This window comes from Ostrea edulis, chromosome 7, assembly GCF_947568905.1.
Source record: "Ostrea edulis chromosome 7, xbOstEdul1.1, whole genome shotgun sequence".
Taxonomy (NCBI): Eukaryota; Metazoa; Mollusca; class Bivalvia; order Ostreida; family Ostreidae; genus Ostrea; species Ostrea edulis.
The window spans coordinates 9,570,324-9,583,455 of NC_079170.1; the positions used below are offsets into that span (position 1 = coordinate 9,570,324).

Sequence of the window (13,132 nt, forward strand, 5' to 3'; positions counted from 1 at the left end):
GCGTTAAGAATCAGCGTAGACGTGAGGATAATGAACTGGTACAGATTATTTACGTATTACAAGCATGGTGAAATCGTGGCGTGATTTGCAGGTGTTCGATATTGTGGGTCAGGCTTCAGCGTTCAACGTCAGAAGTGATGCATACAGATGAATTTGGAGTCCTCAAATTTCATAGTTTTGATCTTCCGATTTAAAAATTGTTGTCGTACATGAATATAAAAAATTTACGCCAACTATCCCGGGATTTCCACACCGAATTACACCTCCAAAAAACCATAATATCAACAGATAACGGTTTCGATAACAACATTCTTCAGGAAAATTTATTTTTGAAATTCACAAAATTCAAGTAAAAGTACAAATATATGTATATTTTTAGAATTTTACGAAACAGAGCTTGAAAGTGACTTTATGAGTTCCGTAACACGTTTGTCCACTTTGTAATTAAAAAATGTAATAATTGTATTATTTTTTCTAAATTATAAGTATTGAAATGTTATATTCATGCTCGCGAAGCTTGATGCGCTCCTTAGTATTTTTGATACCCTTATTTTTCGTAAACTCATCGGGGGAAAATCCCGTACGATGTTAGTCCGGCAACGATAAAGTGAAATGAAAGTATATGAAAGTCGGAAGCTGCTTAAAAAGTAGAAGATAACGCTTAAATGCCATGGTTAACCAGAATAAGATCTTAATCATGATTAGCAAATAGTTCAGATAATTAAGCTTTAAATATATCTCGGATATCGATTTTTGAAAATATCGCATTTTGCAAATATATGCAACAAATTTTAAAAACGCAGAACTATAAATTCTACTTCTATCTTCAAAGATATGTCAGATTATTATGATTTAAGCTATGTAAATTAAACGTCCAAACTTTTATCACCTAGAGGAAATAATTTAATTTTAGACAAATGACATTTTAACATCTCATTATTTTTTTTTTACACAGTTTGACCTCGGAACCTTTATAATTACTACAAAGTACATAATTCGTTGCTTGTCTTGTAGATGTTAACATTGACATGAAAAGGGTTGTTTAAGGTCGACATTGGGTCGTTCACCTGTTTCAAAGATGTTCTAAAATTTTGTAAAAGGACACTCGTTCAAATGATATGACGTTAAGCGATATTAAAGGTGTGTGTTTTCTAGAAGACTGTAAATTGTTGGGTATCGAAATTACTTGATGCATAGAAATTGGTTATCGTTCGTATGATATGCGGGTTCATATAAAAATCTGAATTTTACACACCCGACTATCTTCACTGAAATTACACCCCCACCCCCCAACCCCCCGTTCAATGAAATGAGCTTCATTGACATAATGTAATGGATGATGATAGGACATTGATTTGATATTTGAAAGGTATATAAAAATATAAGTCTTTCTCCATTTTGAGTACCTTCAATTGATTATTGTACAGAATTTATATTCCATGTTTCATTCATTACAATGAGTAACTGACCGACATGAAACAGTATCCCAGTAATTATTATTATGGACTAGCGACACGTGCAAGGCATAGTACTCCCATCCTCACGTTGGTACATGGAAGTGCGGAATTAATTAGAATTCTGCTGAATATTTGATTTGCAAGAAACTTCTCGTCGTAAATAGCGGACGCTGGTATTGATATTAATACTTCTGCCGGGACTGCGATATATATAAGAAGATCTATCACCCGTCAAGCACAAGACCCCGAGAAATCGCCGAGGTTGTTTTCTACCAACACAAATCGTTGTTCAACTTACAATTGCGGTAAAGACAAAAAGAACTTTAAAAAAAAAGATATAACCAGTGGATATGTAAATGAATATGTAAATTAATTTCGCTGTATGTTTTACAAATCTTGAGAACCTTATTTGGAGGAGGGGGTGTGTCTTTGCCGTTTCATTGAAGTAGAAGGAGTGGCGATCAGTTTTTAGCATTGTCTAAATTCTTCAAGCTTGTATAAAAATTGGGATTTTATTGTAATTAAGCCTGTATTTATTTGCATTAAGAAGACTGAAGAGGCAGAACATTGATTTTTCCAACATGAAGCAAACTGAAATATTCGTTTTCTTCATATTCATTTCATCTGGTAAGTAGGTTTTTTTTTCTACTGTAATAAATAATAATTTTTCTGCAAATTACAAGAAATTCATTATTTCCATTTTCCCTAAATAAATTAAAGCAGGTTTTACTATTATTTGTCTTTAAAATGCATGTAAAATTTACTTGATTAAAAAAGAATTTTTAATTATTTGTCTAATTGACTGAAAATATAAACTATTATCTTCAACGTTGAAAACATTATCTTCAACGTTGAAATACATGAAGCCCAAAAGAAAACAAAAACGATACAATTTATTTGTACAAAGTCTACTTAGGTGGTGTATATATGGAGCATCCAAACAAATTCTGACAGGTCGTATCATCGGAACATAAAGCATCATATTAATCATCGTATGGAAATGACCTTCCTTTGTCTAACGTTCACGCTTCTTGTACATTAGGAAACGCATTATTCAACTTCAAAATTAACTGAATAAATCATGCAGTCGTGTTACAGACGAAGGGTGATGTAAGCATAATTTAAATTTAGATTTATCTATTGCTTTAATTATTTTAAAAATGAAGTGACAATGTAATTCTGAGGTTGACGTTGTGTGGTAAATTCTTTATCTCTATGGTAGTATTACACTTCAAGCCAAATTCTCACCCAATAAGAACATTGATTTTCACATATAGTTGCGATAGAAATCTCATAGAATTACAGCTCTCGAGAGAATAAGAGAGCGCTACCTTTACATTTCTCTGGATAAAAATATTCACATTGTTAAGGTAAATTAAAAAATGTTAAGAAGGCGCTGTAAGCTTTTTGTATATTTTAATTATCTTACGCATGGTACCACGATTTCATACCATTGCATGGTTAGTTATATTTGCTAAAACAATTTTTAATTAAAAATTACGACCAAGCCTAATTCAAATTCCACGAATATTGTAAAAAAAAATGATTAAAATAAGACTTTGTCAGATTTATGAAATAAACATATGTACGCACGAAAGGAAACTTGGAATATTCTTATTTCCACTCTCGTTATTTTACTGCACGGATGCGCTATTCACATCTAGATTGTTTCTCTAATTCCAAATAGGCTACCACATCGTATGTGTCAGTAAATCAGTAGTTATGAATTTATCAAAAACAAAAATTTTATTGAAGCAATTGTGTAGTTTACTCAGGTGCGCTGTATCGATAAACAGAGAAGCAGGACAACATGAAGAAAATCACGGTCACTGGTTGAAAATGAGGATTTCCAGGGTACGGAAACTGTGCGGAAACTTAAGAAAACAAATGGTTTACGCACGGTTTCCGGTTTGGAAACTTGGAGTTTACAAGGGTTTACGGATCATCTAGGAATAAAGGAATATTGACAACATTTTATTATTGTCCATGAACGTTCACCATCAGCAGAATTAAATAGTTTTTTAGATTAATAAATAGAGATATGAAATGTTAAAATCCGTATCATATGTTAAATTAGCCCCAGTGGCCCATTTTCAGCCTAAGTGACCCCATATCAGCCCGAGGGTCGAAGTCTGCTTGGACAGATGTAGCATATGATATGGATTTTAGCAAGTAATATTCTCTATACATTTGCCCCAGCAAATCAAACAACTGCACTATTCCTTGCGATATACTGCAGTAAATGTAACTATTTTGGAAAGGAGATGTCTCTGCTCGTAATGTTACATATATAAACTTTAAATTTGTAGATGCTAAGGACACTTGTATACAAATTATCAAACACAATTCACTCTCCGACTCTTTCATCGAGCACAATGGCAAGGTTTTTTCTCTCCAAGTTTCCATTGTGAATGGAGAATTATGAGGAACGAAGAATACATTTTTTTTTTTTTTTTTGAAAATCTACACCGAAGAGAAAATAATGAAGAAATGGATTTCAAAGACTGCATCTTTCATTTCGTTTCTAAATAAAAACCAGGAATTGCGGCCGTTTCTTTCCTGGTAATTAGGGTGCACTTTTTTCTATACCGATATATTCAAAGGGCGGTCATATCTAAGAAAAGTAATATTCCGTGCGAAAAGGCCAGGAAATGTATATAAATGGAACTATCAGATGAGTAAAGTGTTGGCGAAATAGTTTAATTGGATTCAAATTTATACGCCAAAATTATACACGCCAAAATTACATTCGAAAACCACTGATCTTATTTATCATATAAATATGCCCACTTTATGATTAATGATAATTTATATCGTATACCACAGAGAATATTAATGGAATCAAACTCAAACTGGTCAAATGAATGCAAATATTTTCTATTTTTCATCCAAAATAATTGAAAATATTCATTTAATGCTAATTCGTAAGCAAAATATGTCCTGTTTATTACAAATATAACGCGATACTCTGCAAAATTTGAAGGAAGTGCAAGATGTATGACATGAAATATAGTTCCATTACGGTGCACTTTTTTAAAACGTTGATATTACTTATCAAGCGAGCATTCTGTAGATTCCAAGGTTGTCATAATAACAGCAAAACTGGAAGTTCTGTTGGCAATATACGTGTCAAAAAATGTTTGTTAATACTCCTTCTGTTTTATCTGAAACCCCAAGGTCGTGTAACATCTGTAGGTTCCTATGAGGAGAGTTTAGAAACCTTATCACTTCATCTGATTAGGACCGATAGAGTGGATATTTTTGTTGCATTCCTGAGAATAATTGTGCATATAGAAAATAAGTAGGATTCCTGATCGAAGGCAGCGTCAGAATATAGTTCCCGTGTGTTCGAAATAGTATTCTGTTGATAAATCAATTAGCTATAATACAGCGAGATCATTTATACTATAGATATTTACGGAGAAGTTCAGGTGTAAAACTACTTGAATAATACTAAATTATTACTTATTTGAATCCAACGACTTGAGAACCATGTAACGAGAATGTAGCGAATTTGATTCAAAACTACAGTTTTCACAAGAAAAGTTGCTGTAGTGATGTTAAATGATATTCCCCATAGGGAATACCCCCACTGAAAAGATCAGACCGCGCTCGGAAATACTTTTCATTTTAATTTTCGCCAGCGTCCATGGCTGATGAGCGTGGTCATGCAACATTGTATATCCCTGATAGGATAATCGGCAACACATCTGAAAACCGTATCGAAACATCCAATCCTTAATATCAATTAGGCATTTCACTACAAGAAGAGTTATTTCGGGCATTGCCGCTAGCACTGAAGCATTTTCTGAATGAAATTCCGGAGGAGATTGATATCTCCGATAGCCTGCGGCGTAGGAGGTTTGATAATGGGGATATAGGAATAAATTAGGAACAAATTGTTTTTCTCGTAAAACACAACATTTGTGGTTACGATAAGATAAGATACCAGATATATCCTCTTTGGTTTCTAACAAACAATTTGTGTTTATTGAGCGGGAAAAGATACTTTGGTTTAAAAGTTACTGGATTAATCACCACTTGCGAATATCGTAATTCTTTTTTAAAAAAAAAAACCCTGTTCTTTAAGGGTTTGTTTTGTAAAATAAACTTACTTGTATTAGAATATCTTAAAATGATTTAATCTTCTGCTTCAATTCATCATAGTAAAAACAATCATTGTAAAAATAATGATATAAAAGAGTAATAATAATTAGGGTATCACAAAATGGATGTGTATATATTACACTATCTAACTTCTGATATGGCACGTGTACATTTTATTTTATCGAAACCTTCTCACCTGATCTCAAAATGGACCGTCATGACGATTGCATGATATTTGTAAAAATGAATTCTGTTTTGATTATCAACTTGGTTTTATCATCCCCATTATTTTTTCAGTCTTTTCAGCGGCGATTAGGACAGAAATTTGTCACTATCTGCGGGGATCCTGTGACCTTACTTGTGAGTTTGAATACATTCACCGATGGGGAATACCACTCTGCTCCGGAATGGGAATGAAATGCTGTGCACCGGACGACGTTGGTGAGTTGATGACAATTATCGAACTATAAAAAGACATATAGCATTTTCACTTACACGTGTCCCTCCTCTGAAGAAAATGAAACAAAAAAGTTTCGTAGGCAATCGAACTTTATGAGAATTTGTTAAATGCTGTAAGACCTTTACAAAAAAAAAAATTATTGGACTTTAATAAGTTCTATATTAATATACCAAGACAAGTAAAATTGCTGCTGGGGATAAAAAACTTTTTCAAACTTCCTCTAATGCCATGCGATTGCAAGACTTAAAATGAAAACAAAGAATTGAAACCGTTATACACAAACAACCTACAGCTACAATTATATATAAGACGTGTTATTTGCCTTCTTTTAACAGTAAAAATGATGAATAGTAAGTCATCAACAACCACGACGACAACCACCACCACCACCACCACACCGAAACCACCCATGTACGACTTACTCTTACTGGACCAGCCCCGATTCATGTCGAATGAGGTGCCTACGATAAGTAAGCACGATGCTTGTATTGAAGATCATGACCATTGGTGAGATATACCAATAAACCGTGACAATATCATATAAGAAACTTAATTAAATATTGATCGTTGACAGGACAAGAATGTGGCAAGCCTTATTTCTCCCACCGCGCCAAGAGGATTGTGGGTGGTACTGTAGCGCCGAGAGGGGCCTGGCCCTGGCAGGTGTCCTTCCGGTACATGAATGGAATGTATGGGTGTGGAGGAGCCCTCATCAGCGACGGCTGGGTCCTCACTGCTGCCCACTGCTTTAAAGGGTGAGTCGGGGATAGACATGTTGTAGTAGGAAAATCTGTAAAGTAGGAAAATCTGTAAAGTAGGAAAATCTGTAAAGCCCCCAATACTGCAACAAGTAAAGGGTGAGTCGGGAATAGACATGTTGTAGTAGGAAAATCTGTAAAGTAGGAAAATCTGTAAAGCCCCCAATACTGCAACAAGTAAAGGGTGAGTCGGGAATAGACATGTTGTAGTAGGAAAATCTGTAAAGTAGGAAAATCTGTAAAGTAGGAAAATCTGTAAAGCCACCAATACTGCAACAAGTAAAGCCGTCAAATAAAAATTCAAGCATCGAAGAAAAAAACACAGTCCATACCCCCGTGTATATTCAAAATTGAAATTTATTTCTTATATTTTCATTCTCCTTTCATTTCTATCGAAAACCCCACTCGCTTGAATAGACGTACTATATCTATGACGTAGTTCTGTATTCATACGCGCATTGTTTACAAATTCAGCGCGTTCATGAGGAAATGCCTATCATTACAATTTGTAAGATCATTGGAAACTGTAAATATATATATATATATATATATATATATATAAACCACATCTTTCTAGGGAATACAACAATATCAATAAATGGCGAGTGACTGTTGGGATGCACGATATGACGGGAAATGAGGTCACCAGACGCGACATTGCCATTAGGACCATCATAAAGGTATGATCAGCCATTGTTATATACAGAAACACATAGCTAGAGGTTTTGTTAAGATATAACAAACAGTGAAAATTCAATGATTCAATCGTTTTCTTCAAATATGCTATGCTATAATTCAAATAGAAAATTTGTGACTCTATACTGATTAAAATGCTTGAGTATAAAATCAGTCTCGCATTTACTAAAGTTACTGGATATTTTGTTCAACAGCACCCCTTATATATAGCTTATGATGAGGAAGAAGACCAGAAAAAGAACCGAACTACCCCCCTTCACAAACGATATGCGCATGACATCGCCTTAGTGCAGCTCGACACCAGAGTTGATGTACAGTCACCGTACACGCGTCCGATCTGCCTGCCTTCTGTCGGCGACTCTTTCTTCGGAAACGACTTCAAGAAGAGGGAGCCCGGCTCTTCCTTGATGCAGGACAACACTGTGGATCTCTTTGATGTGGAAAGAAAAGGTCAATGTTGGGTGACTGGATGGGGCCACACTGCAGGAAGAGGTGAGAAAGCATTCTCTATATCAATATGAGAAATTACAGTTCGGTGATCAGAGTGCTAAGATCTGCTGTTTTCGTTCACAGCAGCATGGTACCAGTGGGAGGTCATAGGGCTCCTTGTATTTTAACTGCGATTTTTTCCCCGTAAATCATTCAGATTAAAATGCAGCACACCAATTTTACCTTGAAGACTCTGATGATATTTATATTCTCATTCCTTCCAATTTTATCTTATTGAAGATAATTTGGCGAGATATCTGTGAAGTTATTATTTTCATGATACTAATAGGAAATGTCAAGAACCTCAGACTGCGATAAGATCGGGTGCGAGTTCTATTATTAAAAACTTTATCTGTTCAATATACACATAAATTTTCATCCGCACTGAAACCTAAAACAAGAATATATAGCTTAATTTAACACCTTATCAGAATAATAATACCTGTTATCTTTATTGTAGAGGAAACTGATCGCTCGGTTTTGCGCCAAGTTCACGGTGACGTCATCAGTAGCACCAAGTGCAAAGAACATTGGCAAACTGAATTAGAGGACGATACCTTGTGTTTTGGAGACGGGACCCACGGCCCCTGCAAGGTACGCTGTCGATTCCCAGGCGGTTTAATTCCAGACTTTGATTAAAATTGATACTTAGAATAATACCTGATTGACAATAGAAATGATGTTTTAAACGCTTACTTTTCCCGCACTGTCACCGTCATCATCGTAAACATAACATGCGGTGGTTGACATTAGCGTGAACAACAGTTTTAAGTAAATTACGTAACCTGTCAAATTTGCTTAAAAATTGTAAATTTTGCTACATATAAAAAATATGTTCTACTTTTATTTTGAGTAATGGCTCGAGCAATCTGTCTCAGTTTACTTTCCTTTCTAGAAACAGCAGACACTTACTTCGCAAAAATTGATTTTTAGATATACATTTGAATAGTAGATAAGTCAAATTATCGCCAGGGAATATCTGTTTCCCACAATTAGAGAGAAATACAGAGCACTATTGAATGATCTATTCTTCCCGGATTATCGCTCATCTAAACAAGCTTAATTTTGCTGACTACGCGGCGGGAATTCATGCTGGACTCAATATGACAAAGCTTGACAGAATTTGCAATGTATTCTCGTCCTTATCACAATCTGAAAGAAATCAATGTAAATAGATAATTATACTACATTAAGGCTTATTACCATGGCGATATTTTTGGAGTCTTTTTAAGAGTGAATAATGAATTGTCGCTTTTTGTTGCAGGGTGATTCGGGCAGTCCTATGTCTTGCAATTATGACGGCAAATATTACATCACGGGTGTTGTCTCCTGGGGGTCGGAGGACTGCAAACAAAAGGGATATCCAAGTGTTTTCACCCGTGTGACGTCATATCTGGAATGGATCAACAAACACGTGTCACGTGGTTAAAGTCAAATTTGTTCTGTGTGTTTTTTGTTGTTTTTTTTTTTTTTGGTTTTTTTTTTTTTTTTGGTAGTAAGTATTGCGGTAAGAAGAATTCCACGACGGCTCAGGGAACACGATGTCTTTGAAAACTATAAGCCTGTTTTATCTGTTCGGATCTGTGATATTCCTAGTCGTTGACTCTGTACTTTTGTCTCTACCAGAAATCCAACACATTGAATGTTATTTAGAAAAGCAACAATCTAAAAATCAATCTCCAGATTTTTAAGTCTTAAGAATGTTGATACCCTGTCATTAACTATTTAACTTTACATTGTGTTTTTATCTATATATTTTTTTTCCTTGACAAAACTTCATGAACGGTGAAAGTAGGAATGAAGTAGCTTTGTAGTACCTTGTTTGAAGTTTATATGATATATTTTTATAATTATATGTGTTACTTTAAAAATTCCAATACTGATTCTATGATGGCAGAACGAGATTTAAGATGAAGAGTGGCCGGCATTGTTGTTTGATTAATAAAGGAAGATTGGTGATGGTTTTTACTTCTTGTATTTGTCTATTCCTCGCGTTTCTATCTACCATGTTAGTCATGGCGTCTAACAGCTCCCATAACAGGTGCGTCTTCAAACTTTATCAAACTGGCAAGACTGAAAGGTAAAAATATGTGTAATACAAATCAAAAAGGATCAAAGTTGGAAAAGAATCAAAATTGTAGTTGGGGGTGGGGGAGTCAAAACTGCCATGTCCAACATCAATTTCATGGGGGTTTTTTTTTGGGAAGGAATAAACTTTTTGAATGCACATTTAAAGAGAATTTTTTTTGGTGAATAAACAATAGAAAAGGAATAGAGTGTTATTAATTCCATAGCTTACAACGAAGGCACATGTTCAAATGTCATCAAAGTGGCAAAAATGAAAGTGAAATATATGTGTATTACAAATCAAAAACATCAAAGGAAACCCAGTCTACAGAATGGTGACACGATCTACCTGTAACACTAGAGCAAACCTTTTAAAAGTAAAATCAATTTTGTTTATATTCGTTATTTTGTACAAAGGGGAATTGCTCATAGACCACCACTACGCTAATTTTGTACATATCTTATATCTATATCCGGCACGTATCATCGTTACTGAAAGAAGGACAGCCGGCGAAGCTGCCTTCTCAATGAAAAAAAAATAACAAAATATGAAAAATGATTGGCGATATGGTTAGTGATATATATGTGTTTAATGGTGTCCTATGTGTATCTGCAAAGATTTAGAGATCCCCACTTCTCCCGTACTGTACTGTATATAGTACAGTGAAAGGTGAAGATAACGAACAGTGATCAATCTCATAACTCCTATAAAGGTGAAGATAACGAACAGTGATCAATCTCATAACTCCTATAAAGGTGAAGATAACGAACATTGATCAATCTCATAACTCCTATAAGCAATATAAAATAGAGAGTTGGGCAAACACGGACCCTTGGCACATCAGAGGTGGGATTAGGTGCGTAACAGGAGTAAGCATCCCCTGTCAATGTTTTCCTTTCTATCAACTTTTCTAAAAGAATGAAAGTACACCTTCTTCTTTGATTAAAACACAAGGAAATAAGATTCGCATAACTTTTATCTGCCCAGGAATTAGCAGGTGATTGTAACGTCATCATGGACTGTGCATGTGTGACATTACGTTTTTCTGCGAGTTATAAGTTATGAGATCTAACAAAGGACTGATAACACCTATGTATGTATTCATATTTATAGTACTAAGACACACAAAAAGTGTTTTCTTACATCGTTTTGTCTAATAATTCAAATATATCTTAATAGGACTAATCCTTCCAGGGCTCATTTCTACAACCCCTGCATTACATACTATCGTTCTTATCACAGCGTGTCACTTCGCTTGATCGAGCGTGCGAATTTCACTCACTGATTGACCGTGTGGTTTCAGTGAAAGTGAGTTGGGATGACCACGCTATGCCACTCTTTCAATGTGATTGGTCACTGTGAACAAAAGTAAAACCTGTTCATTGATATCTACGAAAAGCCTCACCCAAAAATTTACGCGCTCGATTAAGTGAAGTGAGGAACTGCTGTTGGAACGATAGTCGTTGCGTACTAGACAAGGGTTCGAATTCCTACTACTTTGATCTGACTGTATGTCCACAATGGTGAGTCAATTTTTCTGATTAATCGGAAGCAAATTTTGTGTCAAGTAGGATTATACAGTTCTCCAGCATAAATATATGAGAACTGGACATTTCTTAATGACCTCAGCATATTCAGAATAATCTCATCTAGGAATGCACAAGTCTTTGTTTAACATACGATTGTCTATAATTTCCGAAGTAATTTTCTACGAGAGAGGATGACATTGCTCATGTGACCTTATTCCTAAATCATAGGTCTTTCGGATATGACCTTAAAAACGGAGGTCCATTGACAGGTTAAAGACCCCTCACTGCTACGGCTGTAAGCGCTAAGTATAGGCACTTCACCTACAGCTGGTGACGTCTCAATAGGAGTGAAATATTCTCAAGTAAAAAAACAACAACCCCATAACCCATTAGTAAGGCAGCCACGTCTCTTTAGTGATCCCTGTTATAAAGATATGCTCAGAAGAGCGATTCCAATATTTGTGACCTTGTCTAATCGACCTTACTTGAAAATCATGACAGTCTTTGAGTAAGTCATAAGCGATTTTTGTATCAAGTATGAGTATAATTTTGTTTTATTGTCTGCGACGTTTTCTCCGATTACCCTTGACCTTCTCCAAAAAGTCCATGATTTTCCCCAGGAACATTCGCAATATTTTTGTAAAGTATTGACATCGTCTGCCTCTTTGTTTTAAAGTTATGGCCTGGACACAATTGCAGTAATTAGGTAGTATGATAAACAGACGGCCGGACAGACAGGGTATACTGTTAAACAGACGGCCGGACAGTCAGGGAATACTGTTAAACAGACTAAACAGACGGCCGGACAGACAGGGAATACTGTTAAACAGACGGCCGGACAGACAGGGAATACTGTTAAACAGACGGCCGGGCAGACAGGGGATACTGTTAAACAGACGGCCGGACAGACAGGGTATACTGTTAAACAGACGGCCGGACAGACAGGGAATACTGTTAAACAGACGGCCGGACAGGCAAGGAATACTGTTAAACAGACGGCCAGACAGAGAGGGAATACTATTAATATACTATTATAACTACCTTTGGGGGGTACAAAAAATCCAAATGCTAAACAGAGAGGGTCCAGAATGTATTCTTATATATGGGAATTGCTTGTAAATGTCATACCAATTTCCACATACTTTGTAATAACTTTTGCCATATGTTGGGTAAGGCCTCCTTCAGGGATTCATTCAGAACACGTAATACTTATTTCAGTAGCAGACTATTTAATAAGATAGTTAGCGAAAAGGATTCCACCTCAAACTTCTGTGTAATGACTGAATATTCAATATCAAAAGGTAAAACCCAAAGCAACTCGTGTTTTAGTTTTTCGCTTGAAAAAGAAACCATTAATTCAGGAAGAATGAGTAATAATGAAGCAATTCATCATTTCTATATTTGGCTGTCTAGGTAACACGACAGGACGAACTGAATAGGAAGTCTCACGGCCTCTGCGAATTAAATTGCAACAAAATGCATAATAGATATTGCCTCTCATATACGTATCTAACAGTTGCGTAAATATGATTTCTCTTTCGAGCAAGTAGTTCGCTGAATTGTATTTC

The 13,132-nt window shown here is 35.5% G+C and overlaps 1 protein-coding gene across 1 annotated transcript; it reads left to right on the top strand.

Moving 5' to 3' along the window:
- Positions 1-1,690: 1,690 nt before the first annotated feature.
- On the top strand, positions 1,691-9,931 carry LOC125657020 (elastase-1-like). Its single transcript, XM_048887647.2, has 8 exons — positions 1,691-2,084; positions 5,862-6,005; positions 6,360-6,494; positions 6,599-6,779; positions 7,360-7,462; positions 7,673-7,970; positions 8,428-8,561; positions 9,232-9,931. The coding sequence occupies exons 1-8, from the start codon at positions 2,039-2,041 to the stop codon at positions 9,394-9,396; spliced, it is 1,206 nt and encodes a 401-aa protein (XP_048743604.2). The 5' UTR covers positions 1,691-2,038; the 3' UTR covers positions 9,397-9,931.
- Positions 9,932-13,132: the final 3,201 nt, after the last annotated feature.

Excerpts from the sequence above, each read along its gene's own strand:
- LOC125657020 (XM_048887647.2), top strand. The coding sequence starts at position 2,039 with ATGAAGCAAACTGAAATATTCGTTTTCTTCATATTCATTTCATCTG. Across the intron at positions 6,006-6,359 it reads CTGTGCACCGGACGACGTTG|TAAAAATGATGAATAGTAAG; the intron begins GTGAGTTGATGA and ends TTCTTTTAACAG. Across the intron at positions 6,495-6,598 it reads GAATGAGGTGCCTACGATAA|GACAAGAATGTGGCAAGCCT; the intron begins GTAAGCACGATG and ends GATCGTTGACAG.